Genomic DNA, 16,896 nt, shown 5'->3' with positions numbered 1-16,896 from the left:
CTTCAGAATGGTGTGCAGAATGAAAGACACCCATCTTGTACTGTGTTACTCCGAGTGACTCGTAACTCCTGGCTGTGTCTGCGTGTTCTTCTCCAAACAGTTTAATACGGATGTCGAGTGCGTGCTGTTCGGACTGAAGCGCTGAAGGAAAGTCGCCCTGCTCGTGTTGTGTTACTCCGAGTGACTCGTAACTCCTGGCTGTGTCTGCGTGTTCTTCTCCAAACAGTTTAATACGGATGTCGAGTGCATGCTGTTTGGACTGAAGCGCTGGTCGTGCTGTGTGACTCCGAGTGACTCGTAACTCCTGGCTGTGTCTGCGTGTTTTTCTCCAAACAGTTTACGACGGACCTCGAGTGCATGTTCTTCAGAATGGTGTGCAGAATGAAAGACACCCATCTTGTACTGTGTTACTCCGAGTGACTCGTAACTCCTGGCTGTGTCTGCGTGTTCTTCTCCAAACACTTTAAGACGGATGTCGAGTGCGTGCTGTTTGGACTGAAGCGCTGAAGGAAAGTCGCCCTGGTCGTGCTGTGTTACTCCGAGTGACTCGTAACTCCTGGCTGTGTCTGCGTGTTCTTCTCCAAACAGTTTAATACGGATGTCGAGCGCATGCTGTTTGGACTGAAGCGCTGAAGGAAAGTCGCCCTGGTCGTGCTGTGTTACTCCGAGTGACTCGTAACTCTTGGCTGTGTCTGCGTGTTCTTCTCCAAACAGTTTACGACGGACCTCGAGTGCATGTTCTTCAGAATGGTGTGCAGAATGAAAGTCACCCATCTTGTACTGTGTTACTCCGAGTGACTCGTAACTCCTGGCTGTGTCTGCGTGTTCTTCTCCAAACAGTTTAATACGGATGTCGAGCGCATGCTGTTTGGACTGAAGCGCTGAAGGAAAGTCGCCCTGGTCGTGCTGTGTTACTCCGAGTGACTCGTAACTCCTGGCTGTGTCTGCGTGTTCTTCTCCAAACAGTTTACGACGAACGTCCAGTGCATGCTGTTTGGACTGAAGCGCTGAAGTAAAGTCGCCCTTGTGGTCCTGTGTTACTCCGAGTGACTCGTAACTCCTGGCTGTGTCTGCGTGTTCGTCTCCAAACAGTTTGATACGGATGTCGAGTGCATTTTGTTCTGAATGGTGTGCAGAAGGAAAGACACCCATCTTGTACTGTGTTACTCCTAGTGATTGGTAACTTCTGGCTGTGTCTGCATGTTCTTCTCCAAACAGTTTACTAGGATATCGAGTGCATACTGTTTGGACTGAAGCGCTGAAGTAAAGTCGCCCTGCTCGTGCTTTGTTAATCCGAGTGACTCGTAACTCCTGGCTGTGTCTGCGTGTTCTTCTCCAAACAGTTTAATACGGATGTCGAGTGCATGCTGTTTGGACTGAAGCGCTGGTCGTGCTGTGTGACTCCGAGTGACTCGTAACTCCTGGCTGTGTCTGCGTGTTTTTCTCCAAACAGTTTACGACGGACATCGAGTGCATGTTCTTCAGAATGGTGTGCAGAATGAAAGACACCCATCTTGTACTGTGTTACTCCGAGTGACTCGTAACTCCTGGCTGTGTCTGCGTGTTCTTCTCCAAACAGTTTAATACGGATGTCGAGTGCGTGCTGTTCGGACTGAAGCGCTGAAGGAAAGTCGCCCTGCTCGTGCTGTGTTACTCCGAGTGACTCGTAACTCCTGGCTGTGTCTGCGTGTTCTTCTCCAAACAGTTTAATACGGATGTCGAGTGCATGCTGTTTGGACTGAAGCGCTGGTCGTGCTGTGTGACTCCGAGTGACTCGTAACTCCTGGCTGTGTCTGCGTGTTTTTCTCCAAACAGTTTACGACGGACCTCGAGTGCATGTTCTTCAGAATGGTGTGCAGAATGAAAGACACCCATCTTGTACTGTGTTACTCCGAGTGACTCGTAACTCCTGGCTGTGTCTGCGTGTTCTTCTCCAAACACTTTAAGACGGATGTCGAGTGCGTGCTGTTTGGACTGAAGCGCTGAAGGAAAGTCGCCCTGGTCGTGCTGTGTTACTCCGAGTGACTCGTAACTCCTGGCTGTGTCTGCGTGTTCTTCTCCAAACAGTTTAATACGGATGTCGAGCGCATGCTGTTTGGACTGAAGCGCTGAAGGAAAGTCGCCCTGGTCGTGCTGTGTTACTCCGAGTGACTCGTAACTCTTGGCTGTGTCTGCGTGTTCTTCTCCAAACAGTTTACGACGGACCTCGAGTGCATGTTCTTCAGAATGGTGTGCAGAATGAAAGTCACCCATCTTGTACTGTGTTACTCCGAGTGACTCGTAACTCCTGGCTGTGTCTGCGTGTTCTTCTCCAAACAGTTTAATACGGATGTCGAGCGCATACTGTTTGGACTGAAGCGCTGAAGGAAAGTCGCCCTGGTCGTGCTGTGTTACTCCGAGTGACTCGTAACTCCTGGCTGTGTCTGCGTGTTCTTCTCCAAACAGTTTACGACGGACCTCGAGTGCATGTTCTTCAGAATGGTGTGCAGAATGAAAGTCACCCATCTTGTACTGTGTTACTCCGAGTGACTCGTAACTCCTGGCTGTGTCTACGTGTTCTTCTCCAAACAGTTTAATACGGATGTCGAGTGCATGCTGTTTGGACTGAAGCGCTGAAGGAAAGTCGCCCTGGTCGTGCTGTGTTACTCCGAGTGACTCGTAACTCCTGGCTGTGTCTGCGTGTTCTTCTCCAAACAGTTCAACTCTGATACTAAGAGACTGAAGTGCTGAAGCTAGGTCGCCCAAATTGTGTTGTGTTGATCCGAGGGATTCGTAACTCTGAGCCGTAATTGCGTGTGCTTTCCCAAATGATGTTAGACAGAGCGGCTTATGTATTTCCTCTGCCATTTAAATAACAGTATTCCTTATTAATCGCTTGGTACAGTCATCGAATAAATGCTTGGTTGCTTCACTTACAACACAGATAATTTCTAGTCTGAGTGGTTGAGTAATAAGACTATCTGGCTTTCGTTCTTGAATTTCTCCATCGACAAAGTTCAAATTTTATTTTTCCATTGGTGGAATGATAGAAGACTTGTGTCTCCCACTGCTCTACATTCTTCCAACGCCTTGTTATAAAACTGTGGAGCAATTGAAAAGTGGTTTTTAAAGCGGTGATAAATCGTAAGAACTTGAATTGCCATTACTCTAAGAATTCTCTGGTCAGCGTTGCTTGACATTAACGAAAGAGCATTTTCTAAGGTTCGAACTCCATCCTCTGTTTTCCCAGAAGCCACTTGACAGATTCCTCTATAACACAAGAGTTTTCCTCTATGTCTCACTGAGAAGGATGAACATGACATTTGCTCCTCGGCGTCGGAAAGCAGCTTCATCGTTCTTCCTTCTGTGCCCCAACACACCTCACCAAACGCCAGGGAAACCAGACGCTGGTTGTGAAAAACGCTTTTTCTAAGCTCTTTCGCTTGATTGATTGCTGATTCATAAAGCTCGTCGAAGACGTTTCCCTCGCACCAGAACAAGGAATCTAGAAATATCTCTGCTTCTATTAAAACACCAAAAACAGCGTCACATGTCTTAGGATTCCCTACCCCACTCAGATGAAAATAGTTTTGAAAAACCCCACTCAGATGAAAATATCTTTGAGGTGATTGCTCTTAAAACAGGAGATGGAGGTGAAACAGGTAGAAACCGAAAAAACTTTTCTTCGACCCTCTGATTTCAAGATTTTTAAGGATATAGCCGACTTTGGTTCACTGGTCTATTGCCTTAAATATACTTTCGATTTCTTTGGGATTTCCCATCAACACGCTCTAGCCGGCAAATGAGAAACCGGTATCATGCATGCACAGGGAAAGAGGTCGTCCTCTAAGATATAAATTAGGATCTTGAATGTATTTATGTCTGAAAACAATGCACTTGAACTATGAAGCGATAGCAGCTCTTAGAGTATATAGAGTCTCACGTCTTCATATACTCCCCTCAAAGTAAAGTGTTATCTTCATTATTCATGCCAGAGGCGAAGTTTAATTCTTTATTCAGAGTTTTTGCAAAAGTATTTAACTCGTGAGGGGCATTTCAGTTTTGTTTTTAAAACGAAAGCTCTAGACCTAGCCAGAGCTCTTAAGTCAAAGTAATTAATTAGCGTGCATGTCTAATAGACAAATCTGTCGGAGCTGTTTGCCATAGACGACTCATTCTTCACAGGTTTTATTTCACAGGTTATTTCACAGGTTGTGACCATGTGAAAAGTGCCTGTTCACAGGTTTTGAGATTTTAGACCCTGTGAAAAAACATGTGAAAAAGCTCCAGAAAAAGATTCTTTTTCACAGGTTTTTTCACAAGTTTTATTTCACAGTTTTTTCACAGGTTTTTGACCCTGTGAAAAGTGCCCTGTTCACAGGTTTTCAAAATTTCACACCCTGTGAAAAACCTGTGAAAAACCTTTGAAAAAACACGTGAAAAATAGTATTTCACAGGTTTTTCAGAGAAAAATTCATAGGTTTTTCAGAGGTTCTCATCTAATAATGTATCAAGATTTTAAAAGGGAATTTAGTTCAACATGTATCGCATATTAATTTTGGGCTTTATTGCACATCAAGTACAAATGCTCTTGCCACCTTCATATAGTGTCTTGTCTGGATTGCTGATCCTAGCAGTATGTGGGATGACTGTCATTATTTATATGATGAAGCTATTTATGGCCAAGGTCTGTTTTCCGATCCGTCAAGCTCTGATCCATTACCCGAAAAAATAGATGAGGTCAGAACTCTTCTTCGGCAGTGTAACCGGGTTCATTGAATATAAACGTTTAAGGTGAAACGAGAAAGCGTCTTCACTGGAGCACCTACAAAATTACAGTTTTCTATTTTTTGACAGCATGCCTTCTGCTATCCCACAATGTTTAACAAAACAATTGGTGAAAACGTGTAACGCAACGAGTTACGCGTGACAGAACAGTCTGCTTGCAAAACATGCAGTTCCTTAAATGCAAATCAGAAATAGCTAAAGCACTGCTGACACAACAGTTTGGTTATGGTGCCTATTAATACTCTCCGCTCTGACGAAGGGCTAACGCTCGAAACGTCAGTTCTTAAACTCTTTATGTGGCCACTTTACATTATCAACTTGGTTGATAAAACCAAATTACCAATTAATACTCTGTTTCGTAGCATCTAAAACAAAGTTGTGGGGGGTTAAATTAAGAGAAGGTGATTTAGCTCTGAAGCGAGGTCTTGAAAGTTGTTTCATTCGCGTTGCCACAACTGTGTATCGTTGGTAAAATATTGTAAACAGCGAACTTCACAAAACAATATGAAACAAATACCTGAGACGAACTCACTCCAGGCCTCCTCTGATTGCATCTGTTAACCTCTTCTTTCTTGGCCGTACGTACCCTTCCCTTAGTTCATCTGAAGCACTTAACGCTTAATCTAAGTCAATATTTTAGGTAGCAGAACAAACATCAGTCCACTAGAAGAGGAAAACTCAAGGTTATGTAGTTATCGACAGGCATTCCTATCATATTAGTTACCAGTCTCTTTCAGAATTTCATTGGTTCGCAGCTTCTCGTAGCCGAAAAGGAGCCGAAAGCAGCCGAAAGCAGGTCGGAAAAATAAGTGCTATTTGAAGATTTTATGATCATAATGGTGCATCATTTAAAAGGCTTCAAAAATAATTTTTGTTTGTTTATTATCAAATTCATATTTCAAAGTATCACATCACCTACTGTGGCGTCGGAAATTTATCTGGGGAATTCATTAGCGGAATTTCCCTTTCAGGGGTGCATGCATCCGATCAATGACCATCACGCCACAAGAACAATAGATTATAGATGTTTCTTTAGTCGGTGCGTAACTTGCGTCGCTTTCCTAACACTGAGATCAAGTTTTAAGATGAATTCGAGCAGTAATCGCGGATTTCGTGTATATATATATTTAATTCACAGTGGTCAGCCTCTTTGTGCACCGGCAAGACTTCTGACATTTTAGCTTGAATTTCAAGATAGGTAAATAGCAGTTTCCATCTACTTAACAAGACTAACCGCCATATCGATGAAGGTCTGCGATAAATGTTTGTTACCCAAACAGCATCTTTCTTAACATAAAAAGAAACATGATTGGTACATCTTGCTATTTTCTGATCGATGTTCCTTTGTGGGTGTGAGATAAATGTTGAGTTCGAATCCAAAGTCACAACAGAAAAAGGGAGAAGAAATATTTTTAAAAAATATCATGACAATCACTCATTACGGAAAAAATAATTTTTTTAAACTTTTCGCGTGGTTACTGAAATATCTTTCAAACTTTCAGAAAGAATGGGTAAAACTAAGAAAAGCACATTACGAGATTTTCCCAAATTCTTAAACTCCCAAGAATTTGTTGTGTTTGTTATGCGTCATCGCTTCCAATTTCTTGGATTACGACGTACTGTGCAGCACGAGAGTCTCACTTGAGATCGGGAATTATGTAATAACACGTAATTTTTGAAATAGTTTAGAATCGATGTGAAATTTCCCTGACATTGCAAGCTCGAGCGCATCTGACCTATGACCATCAAGCCATATTTGTTTCAAAAAACAATAGTTTGACGATGCTTAAGTTAATTTGAGTTGCGTTTCTAACACTGATGGCCGTTAAAGAATTAATTTCAAGTTCTAATCATTCGATTTGTGCATGATTCATAACGGTAATCAGCCTCATCATGCGCTGTTAAGACTTTTGACAATTTACTGAACTCGAATTTCAAGGTAGGTTGTTAACATTTTTGCAATATACTAACTCAGCAAGACTAACTACATATCGATGATAGAGGTTTACTGGAAAAACGGCATCTTTCATGACATGACAAGAAATATCGCTGCTTCTTGTCGTTTTCTGACAGCCTTTGTTAGTCGCTACGACCCGAGATATGTTACGTGCTTTTAAAAACAGTCACAAGAGAAATGAGAACACCATATCGATAGAGATCTGTGATAAATTAAAATCTTCAATCATTGCGGAAGCTTTTCGCGTAGTTATCGAAATATCTATCGAAGTCTAAGTTAAACTCGAGTTAAGGGGTCCCAAGAGTGGGTGAGACTGAGTCCGACCCTGAGACTGCGAAATGCACATTACGGGATTTTTCCAAAGTCTTCAGCTTCCAATAATTTGTTCTGTTTGTTACTGCGTCATCACTTTCGATTTCTTGAATTCCGGTCGACATAAGGTGCAACACGAGAGTTTTAATATAGCCTCGGATAATCTGAAAAGAAGATGAGGGAGAATACGGGGTTATAAGCTAAGAGAAGAAAGTGTAAGGTGTATATTTTCAATGTGATGTCCACTCAGACGAATTTCAGTTCTGAATGTTGGGGGTTTAAAGTTAATTTATGTAAATTTGCGTGTTACGAGGAATAATTTTATTTCCATTAATGTGCATTTGAGTCATTCAGCGTGAACAAGGAGAGCATTGTTTAAAAACTCTATGATTTTGTAGGAAACTTTATTTCTGTCGTTACTTTTATCTATTTTTACTTTTTTTTTACTTTTTTTTTCACTGTCGCCTCACACAAAGCAGTTTAAAACAGTCAAATAGAAAGCAGTTCGATTTTCGTCTTGGGTCACAGGTCTACGATAATGATTTTGTTTAAAAAGGCTTAGTGAAAAGTCGCGCTTTATCACGCTCCGCTCGTGCACCACCTCACCCGCACCAAAATTGAATGATGAGCTCCTCCTGTTGAAGCTGGGTTACTGTGTCATAAGTAGGATACATCACTCTCTTGATATTAAAAATGATGACACCCATAAAGTAAATTTTGAACGGATGACCTCAAATTTTTTATATTCACCAGATATTACACCAATCAATTCGAAGCTTCAGTAATCCCCCATCCGTCTGTGCCCGGGGGAAGAGGGAATTAGAAACTTGCATGGATGGGGACTATGAATCGGAAGTGTCAATTTTTATATATAATATATATATATATTCAGTTTGGACATGAAAGCAAAGCTTTGTATGCCAAAGAGCTATATCTAACTGCAGACAGTACCTTTTTGTTTTTTTAAATCAGTGTTTTATTTACAGAGGTAGTTGATTACTTACAATGATTGATTATAATAATTGGACAATTTAGATACGGTGATTGGGATCACAACAAATCAGGGGAAATTACATTTGATAGTAAATAACAGAACATTTGAAGGTGAATGCCGCTGTGCAGTGCGGCGCATTGGGGAACTAAAGCATTACTAGGGGTTCATTGTTCGTAGCTTGTGAACGAGTTGGATTACATTAAAGGCGTAAGCGCTAGTTGTTCAGGAAAGGTTTCATATTCTTTACACTATTTACAGGTGGGGGGGGAGCCTCTGCACAGTGCACCAATTAAGGAGACCCGACGAAGGGGATTGTTGAGGGGGGGGGGGGGTTTAAATCTCTATTATAAGTTGCTGATTCGCAAAGGACATTCCGGTAAGCCCAGAATGTGGTTAAGATGGCGCGAGGTGCAATGTGAAAGGCGGCTGTTATGCGTAGGCGAATGCGGGTCTTAATTTGAGAGATAATGGTTTGAGCGGATGGCCGTTTAGATTCGAAAGTGTCGAGGTTCCGGGCGGCCCACAGCTCATTTAGGGTGAGTTTTATTAGAAAGGAGGTGATGGCATTTGAATGCGCCCAAGAGGAGCCCTGGGGCAGCCCTTGGCGTAGTAAAATAATACATTCGGAAAGTAAAAGAGGTTGATCATAAAACTGATTTATCAGATTTGACATCCAGCTCCACACAGGAGACACGAGGCGGCACGAGCAGAAAGCATGAGAGATCGTTTCCCGCTCGCCACAGCCCGCGCATTGATCGATCACGGCGAACTGGTGCCATGACTTGAGATAGGCCCTTGTTTTGACCACACCGTGAGCGATCCGCCACGCTATTTCGCTTTCCCAATTGGTACTCAGACCGGCACCGAAGATTTCCTGCCAGACATTTTGCCAAGTGAGTTTACAGCCCAACCCCACTGTTCGACACAAGGGAGTCGCTGGGGAGGAGGGGGTGTTAGCCTTGAGTAAAAGGTTCTCACCGTGAGGTTGGATAGGGAATCGAAATTCACCCCCACCCGGTCGACTGTTGTCAGGGCAGCGCGGTAAATGGGGGGTTGTTCATCCCCTAGATATTTGGGAACGTCGTTGGAGCGGAGAAACGCCCAACTTTTAATTCTGCGGCTCAGCGGAAAGCCGACCCAATATCGCGCAAAAAAGACCCATTTGACCGCGTAAGTCGCGTCACCCACCGGGGGAATCCACCGGAGTTTAAGGGCTCGCGATTTTTCCAGGGGATGTACAACGGACAAACCTCCTTGTTGCCATGGTAATCGACAGACCTCGCGTTTAACAAGTTCTGTTTTTCCGTTCCACAGGAACTCCCAAATGGCCTTGGTAATGCGGGTGTGAACCCAGTCAGGCATTTTGACCACTGTCGCCGTGTACCAAAGTCCCGAAGCTCCAAGCGTGTTAATGAGCATAGATTTTCCTTTTAGGAACAGGGTCCTAGTGCGCTAGAGGTTAAGACGTTTTTCGAGTTTTTTAACCCGTCTCCCAGTTAGCCTGTTCTGTGTTAGCGTTACCTAAGTAGACCCCGAGGATTTTAAGCTTATCGGCTACCCATGTGATATTAACGGGGCTTGTGGTTCTTCCGGCCTGGGAGCCTATCCATAAGCCCTCGGTATTCTTGGGATTAAGGCGTGAGCCGAAGCCTCGCTCGAAGGTGTTAATTCGGTTAAAAGCGCGGGTTATAGAAAATTCGTTAGCCAGTATTAGTGTTGTGCCATCAGCGTACTGAGACGCTTTGCAGGTTTTAGTAGCGGAGCCCGGAATGGGGATGCCTTCTATTTTGGGATCGCGGCGGATTGCCTGCCCCAGGGTCTCCACGATGAGGCAGTATAACAGTGGGGATAGTTGGCAACCTTGTCTAACCCCCCGCTGGAGGGGGAAGGACGAGGAAAGCCAGCCGTTGTTAATCACCCGTGAGGTAATGTCCGTGTAAATCACCTGCACCCAACGGCGAAAGTCGGGCCCGAAGTTAAAGCGTTCAAGAACGCGTTGCAGGAATTTGTGATTTACGCGATCGAAAGCCTTCTCCTGGTCGAGGCTGATAACAGCTGCTGAGAGCTGTTTGTGCCCCGCGAAGTCGATCGTATCGCGCAAGAGAAACAGGTTTTCGAAAATACTGCGTCCAGGAACGCCGCAAGTTTGATCTTCACTTAGGATATTTGGTAAAACCTTTCTCATACGGTGGGACAAGGCCTTTGTCGCAATCTTATAATCCAGGTTCAGCAGCGAGATTGGGCGCCAATTCTTAAGCGACAGTGGGTCGGCTTTCTTGTAGAGCAGGCGTAGGATGCCCTGGCGTTGCGCGGCTGAGAAAAAAACCCTCGCGGAAAGAAAAGTTGAGCGTCTCCACGAGGTCACCCACAATGGATCCCCAAAAGCGGGAGTAAAATTTGGCTTGAAAGCCGTCCGCTCCCGGCGATGTACCCGATTCCATTTGTGAAAGCGCAGCGTGACACTCGTCAAGGTTTAGCTGGCCTTCGCAGAATTTTTGTTCTTCGGATGACAAAGTGGAATCTAATTGTTCCATAAGCCAGTCTTGACTCACTGGGTCGACGGGTTCCTCAGTGTAAAGTTCCTTATAGAAGGCTCTGCATTCTCCGAGAATGCCCCGGGAGTTTTTAACCGTGGTTTGGGGGGTCACGCGCAATTCGTGAATTGCGTTACGTGACTGGCAGGATTTTTCGAGCTGGAAAAAATACCGCGTCGGTTTCTCTCCCAGCTCGGTCCATTCCTCTTTGTAGTTATCAGCAATGTACTTGCATATTTATGAGTCTGCTAAGTTCTGTTCCGAACTTGTGGGGTACACTCTACTCTCAAACGTCAAATCCTAGTTTTTATCGTTTTCATGTGGCAACTTCCTACCCTTTCTCAATTTTCAATAAGCGCGAATGAGTAAGTGTCATGTCACGCAACTTCCGTTTAGTTCGATCACTCATGGTTCGTGCTTTTCAGTTGTTAGCGTTTTTGTAATGGGGTGTGTTAAGTGTATTTGACATGTTACACTGAATAAATCACCTCTCAAAATATCTTTGTTTAGGTTGTTAAAGAAATTGTATCCAACTGCTGCGATCTCAAAAGTCAGAGCCCTTTAGTGACAAGCAGCTGAATTATTTCAAGTTTGCCTCCATCGTGTTGAATGAGTTCGCAAACGCTTTGTGTCAACGACGAAACAGGTAGGAAACTTCTAACATGATCGAGTAAGCTGACATCTGAGATAAAGACACCAGTGAGTGCTATTAAAATAGTCAAGAGCAGTTACGATCCCCTGGGATCAAGTCTCAACAAGAGCCATCGAGTTAAAAGCAGTTTTATCCTCTCAACGTTCATTTTGCTCTCTTGGATTTAATAGGTGATGAGGCATTCTGCAAAGACAAATTTGATGGTTAAAACCAAGATAACAGGGATTGTGCAACATTCTATCAGTGCACAAGAGGCGTTACCTACCGATGACGCTGTGGTAAGGGCCAGGTATTTAATGATATCTTGAAGTCATGTGACAATCCGGCTAGTTTTCCATGTAGCCAAAGATCACTCATCAGCCCTCCAAATGTTGACAAGTTTATGAGTCCAGCGATACCCCCCCCCCCCCGAGGATGGAACTGAACAAACACCAACCGACCCCGAATTTCTTACAAAGAGGTATGTAGAGTAGTTGTTCTTGTTCACCATTTGAAATGCACAATGTCTCTATAATTTTTTTGAAAATAATTATCGAAAAAGTGAATTCGCTGGACGATAGCGAGCAATTCGAAAAAATAAAAATCGAACTACACGTTTGTAAAAGACAAAAACATTAATGAATAAAAGCCTCGGCCCGTCCACTAGTTGACTTTGATGGTGGTTGTACCAAAACTGCATGAATTCTAGAAATGGGCCAGAAGTTTCATTCTCTAATTGGCAAAAGGAAACTATGACATATCTCTCTCGATGAGCAATAAGCATTTGACTGTTTTGCTTGAAATTGAAAATCTTTGGTTGTCCTCAATCTCCAGTGGACCAAAACTTCTGCGTCACTAAATATGATGGCTTCTACGAAGATCCCAACAACTGTACATCATTTTACCAATGTCTGAATGGCAGAGCTACAAAGAGATATTGTCTGAAGGGAATGGTGTTCAATGCTTTACTGAAGTCATGTGATACACCACAGAGCTTTCCGTGCCGGACGACAGAAGGCACTGAAGTTGCACAAGCAGAATCCAATGAGCCGGAAGTGAAACCAACCCACCGTCAAGGAATGGACACAGGTGAAGGCTTGGGCATGAGCAATCCAGTGACAGGTAGGCATATCGAAAATTTACTCAAGAATGAACATTTTATTTAATTTTTTGCTGGATGAAAGTCCTCCCAGATCTTTAAACCTTTGAGTACGACCGAAAACTATCTTTTTCCCCAGGTATATTGCCGTGCGACTCGGGTTCTGGACAAGTCAGTTATATCCGTTAGCTGGGGAGCCAAGAGCTTCCAATCTGTCCATTCGTGACAGGTTAATAAATATAAATCCACGAAATCCTATTCATAAAAAATGGCCAAAAATACAAAAATGGACACTTTCCAAACTCGTTCTTTGCTTTCTTCCCTTTTCAGACAGAAATGGAAACAGACCACTGACATTAGTAAAACCAGTTAAACCAGCCATAAAATCCGACCCAAATACTAACGAAGTCATAAGTAAAATGGGCCCTTTATATCTGCAATCGTTTTAAATGCAGTGGAACAACACCGTTGACAGTAAGACCACTATGAAGTTTAGATTATGAAAATCGCAAACTACATCAGTTTTAACGGAACAAATAGAGTATGGGACTCATACTATGGCTTCTAAATATTCTGAAAATTTATTTTTGGAAATTTATCTGAAAATGAAACATTTATGCTCACATGGAAGTAATCATCGTTTACACGCATCTGTTACTCTCTATTCTGTATTTTAATAGTGGACAAGGAGTTCTGCCTAGAGCGACCAAACGGAAATTACGCGGACCCTTACGACTGCTCAGGATTCTACTCGTGTTCGCTGGGAGAGACGAAGAGAGAGACCTGTCCGAGAGGTTTACACTATAACTACAACACGGGCGAGTGTGATTGGCCCTTCAATGTTAAGTGCACCCCACCCCCGCCTTATAAACCTCGGATACGAAAAGTGTCGGTGTACAAACCGGGTAACGATAAGGCCATGACTATCCATGGACTCATAACACATATTATGGCTGTCGCAAAGAGGCGTACCATCTGAAAGGTGTGAGGAAAAACCACCCAACAAAAGCGATGCGAGGTAGTCCTTGGACCAATAAACTGACATTCGTACATTTAAAGTTTCAAATTTCAACCAATTTTACAATTTTATACGGAAGAGAACAAAAATCATATTACCGCCTCATCTGCAGAATGTAACGAACCTCACCCAGCAGAAAGATTCTTACCAAACTCCTATTCAGCAGTTAAAAGTTTCTGCCAAACAGCAAAATGGAGGCGTGCCTTCTTTACACCATAACGATACGATATCATTGGAAACAGGTAAAAACAGAGAGCGAGGTGAAGTAAAAACAGACGGCAAAACAAAGACCATGAAGAGTGGCGACATCGACAAACCTGACGGAATAACAGGTGCAGATCAACAAGCATCTACTACGTACGAGAAAAACTCCTCTAATTCAAAAGGTTCTTTGGGTGGAAAGTACGAAACTGCAGTGACTACGGACCCAAATCAAGAACCTGGCAGCGGAAAGGCCTCTGATAAATTCAAAGAGCAAAAAGAGAGCTCTCTCAACAACAATTTTCAAACCAATTTACAATCGGACAGTGTAACGAAGCAGCTGGAAAATGCCAATATTAAAAATCCCTTTCTTGAGCAGCAACCGCCAGGTAATCACGATTTTGTTCAAATTCAGAGCCGTCCACAACTAAAGATAATTTTGAAAAATCCTGGGAGAGTTTTGAATCTTCTTAACAGACGATCAGATGCCAAAGGTCATCACATTGTTAAGATTTTAAAAGCTTGATCGATAGGCCGCTTGAGTTAGGTTCTAAGGGCAAAGAGGTCGTTTCTATGTTATCTAGTATCGCCAACAAAACAGTTACAGGAACGGCACGAGAGAATATACCTGAAGATGATTCCAAGGCAGTAGAAGATAGTGGAAATATCGCCCAGAGTATTTTAGAAGCAAACAAGGAATACCTTGACGCTATTGCTATGCAGGGAATGGTGTTCAGTGACGGGGATCCTGAAACCGAGAATATGACAAGCATGGATGGCTCTATTAATCACAGTGATGGTTATCGACAGCAAGAATATGAAGCTTCTCGGTGGAAAAGTTCGCATACAGAAGGACAAGATTCTTCAACAGTGCCCCATGAACATAGCCTCGACGTCACTGCTCACCAAGATGATTCGGTCCATGGTGAGTATTTGATAACTCGACTTCAAGAGGACGGAGGCAGTGGTAAGTAATCCTTAATTTTAGTTGTGCGTTATCTTAATGGTTCGTCCTAATAATGAAATAATGGTTAAAGCCGGGAAGTGTACCAAAAAACTGAGAAGTGTATCAAAAATAGACAGCATGAGAAAAATGAATCCAATTGCGCTGTGAAAGTTTTGAGAATCGAAAGAGACGTGGTTTACCTTTTTTAAATAATGCTCAGAAATCAGGCAGCGATACTTCTACAGCGTCATCATTACGGAGACCTGCATGGATAAGATAACACTGAGCGCACTTTACAATTTACAATTTTACAATTTATCACTTATAGAGCGCTATTTACAATGACAGATGAACAGCGCTTTACAATCAATCCTAACCCGCCCATCCCACCCCAGGGGAGGGCATCCATCACACAGTAATCTCGTGCGTGGGAAATTAACGTTGGACACAGGGTTTCGACCCGAAACGCCACAAGAGAAGGACCGAAACCGATCGTTTGTAAATTCACCAGTGTAACGGCTGCCACGCTTTTTGCCTGCTGTTAAGAAGACGTTGTTCGGGCCCGGACCCGCAGTGGGAGGATCTCACGCCCCCCAGTGAGACTGGACTTATGACGAGACCACCCTACTGAGGAGATTTTGTTGTGTTACTATTATGGTATATAAAAAATACATGTGGTTTTCACTTGAAGTTATTTTAGTAGTCTGGACAGAACATTATGGTCCTTCGAAGCCGGATTTGAGAAACCTTTGGGGAAGCAAAGCACTGAGCAGAAAAGTAAACATCGAGAGAAACGATTACAGTTTTGAATATGGCAGACAACTGTGCATCGACAGCGGGGGAAATTGTGAGTGAAATGTCTCTTTCCTTAGTCAAAGCTGAGTTACAAAGGAGAGGATTACCGGCAAAAGGAAAGAAACCAGCTCTCATGGCTCGACTTATAGTTGCTATAAAGCAAGAAGAATCTAATCCTCCATCTTTGCAAAACGAAAGTGAGGAATCGACTCATATAGGCTCTAAACAAGCCTTGCCAGCTGACTACGTGCCTGCAGCATCAACTAGTCAACTCTCGTCGTCACAGTCTGCCAATCATCAGTTAAGTAATTTTCAGTTGTTAAGAAGGAAAGAAATGATCCTTAAGATGGACATTAATGCTGTGATACAAGTAATACTTGAGACAAGCAAAAGTCCCAGCAACAACATCATAAGAATGGAAAATCGTGTTCAAAAGTTGAATGGTTACATGGAGAGTTGTAGTAAGGTAAGAGAGGAAATTATTGCTCTTATTTCTGATGATGAAGTTGCTGAAGAAGCTCAAAAGTGGATTGACTATCAACGAGTGATTGATAATGCTTTAGACATAGCTCAAGAGTATATATCTAGACAAGCAATTTCCAAAGCAGACGAACAAACTTCGAGTTCAGCGGAGCACAAACAGTCACATTTAAAATTACCAAAACTTGAGTTACCCAAATTTGATGGAGATGTTTTAAAATTTCAAAATTTTTGGGACCAATTCGAGGTTGCTATTCATGATAATGACAATGTGCCTTCTGTTCAAAAATTCACCTACCTGCGTTCAGTACTTGAAGGGATTGCTTATCACACAATCGAGGGATTTGAAGTCACTAGTGCTAATTATCAGCATGCTGTTGATGCTTTGAAACATCGCTTTGGTAGGAAAAGAATAATTATTTCATCTCTAGTCAAGTCAATTATCCAGTTACCAAGGTCAAACGAAGGGGTAGAGTTTTTGCGAGATCTCCATGACACGCTAAAGAATCGGATTAGAGCACTGGAGGCCCTAGGCGAAAAGCCAACGACCCATTCTTGTATCCTCCTTCCAATATTAGAAACCAAGCTTCCACCTGAGTTATCCGAGAAATGGGAATTAGAACTAACTGACACAAAGGAAGAGAGTGTTGATCTTGAACTTTTCTTCAAGTTCCTGAATAAACAAGTGATTTCCAAGGAGGCCGGAAAAAGGAATGCTAGTATGATTGGTGAGAATGGTGGGACAGCTAGAGGAAGTGGAGCACGAGACAAGGATGGAGCTGGGGCAAGGAACACCCGGGAGAAAGTGTTTTCAGCAGCCGCTCTACAAGCAAGTGAGACAAATTGGAGAAGTTATGCAGCTTGCCATGTGTGTAAGGAGCAGGGACATGAAACCTTTAAATGTCCAGAGCTTGAGCGAAAGTCAGTTGACAAACGCTGGCAGTTAGTAAGGGAGAGCCGGCTATGTTTTAACTGTTTAAAGCCTGCAAATACTTTCCACTATTCTTCAGTATGCCGCCAACCCAAGTGCAAAGTCAAAGGATATGGCCGGCGTCATCACAATATACTTCATGGTGACTGGGATCCTACCATGGAAGAAAAGGGACATACAACATTAAGTGGATTCGTGGCTTCGTACAACTCCAAGATGCAACAAACCTTA

At 43.1% G+C, this 16,896-nt stretch overlaps 1 protein-coding gene and 1 pseudogene across 3 annotated transcripts; both read left to right on the top strand.

Annotated features, from left to right (window-relative positions):
• The first annotated feature begins 9,027 nt into the window (after positions 1 to 9,027).
• LOC148727057 (peritrophin-1-like) lies at positions 9,028 to 13,442 on the top strand. 2 transcript variants are annotated; one of them, XM_088727295.1, is made up of 6 exons: positions 9,028 to 9,488; positions 11,075 to 11,210; positions 11,387 to 11,676; positions 12,030 to 12,317; positions 12,625 to 12,768; positions 12,975 to 13,073. In XM_088727295.1, exons 3-5 carry the CDS (start codon positions 11,631 to 11,633, stop codon positions 12,741 to 12,743), a joined length of 453 nt encoding a protein of 150 aa, XP_088583421.1. In that variant the 5' UTR covers positions 9,028 to 9,488; positions 11,075 to 11,210; positions 11,387 to 11,630; the 3' UTR covers positions 12,744 to 12,768; positions 12,975 to 13,073. The 2 variants fall into 2 exon arrangements, with proteins under 2 accessions (XP_088583421.1, XP_088583420.1); XM_088727294.1 differs by lacking the exons at positions 9,028 to 9,488; positions 12,625 to 12,768 and having other exon boundaries at positions 12,975 to 13,442.
• Positions 13,335 to 14,885, top strand: LOC148727056 (uncharacterized; annotated as a pseudogene). Its single transcript, XR_015989463.1, has 2 exons — positions 13,335 to 14,480; positions 14,788 to 14,885. The product of XR_015989463.1 is annotated as an uncharacterized LOC148727056 (transcript).
• The last annotated feature ends 2,011 nt before the right edge of the window (positions 14,886 to 16,896 follow it).

The sequence above is a fragment of the Stylophora pistillata genome, chromosome 7 (genome assembly GCF_964205215.1).
Source record: "Stylophora pistillata chromosome 7, jaStyPist1.2, whole genome shotgun sequence".
Lineage (NCBI taxonomy): Eukaryota > Metazoa > Cnidaria > Anthozoa > Scleractinia > Pocilloporidae > Stylophora > Stylophora pistillata.
This window is presented reverse-complemented; position numbering and strand designations above follow the sequence as displayed.

Bases quoted from the DNA above. Each gene is read 5' to 3' on its own strand.
- LOC148727057 (XM_088727294.1), top strand. From the start codon at position 11,631: ATGGAACTGAACAAACACCAACCGACCCCGAATTTCTTACAAAGAG. The intron at 11,677-12,029 runs GTATGTAGAGTA...CTCAATCTCCAG, and splicing joins CCCGAATTTCTTACAAAGAG to TGGACCAAAACTTCTGCGTC. The intron at 12,318-12,974 runs GTAGGCATATCG...GTATTTTAATAG, and splicing joins CATGAGCAATCCAGTGACAG to TGGACAAGGAGTTCTGCCTA.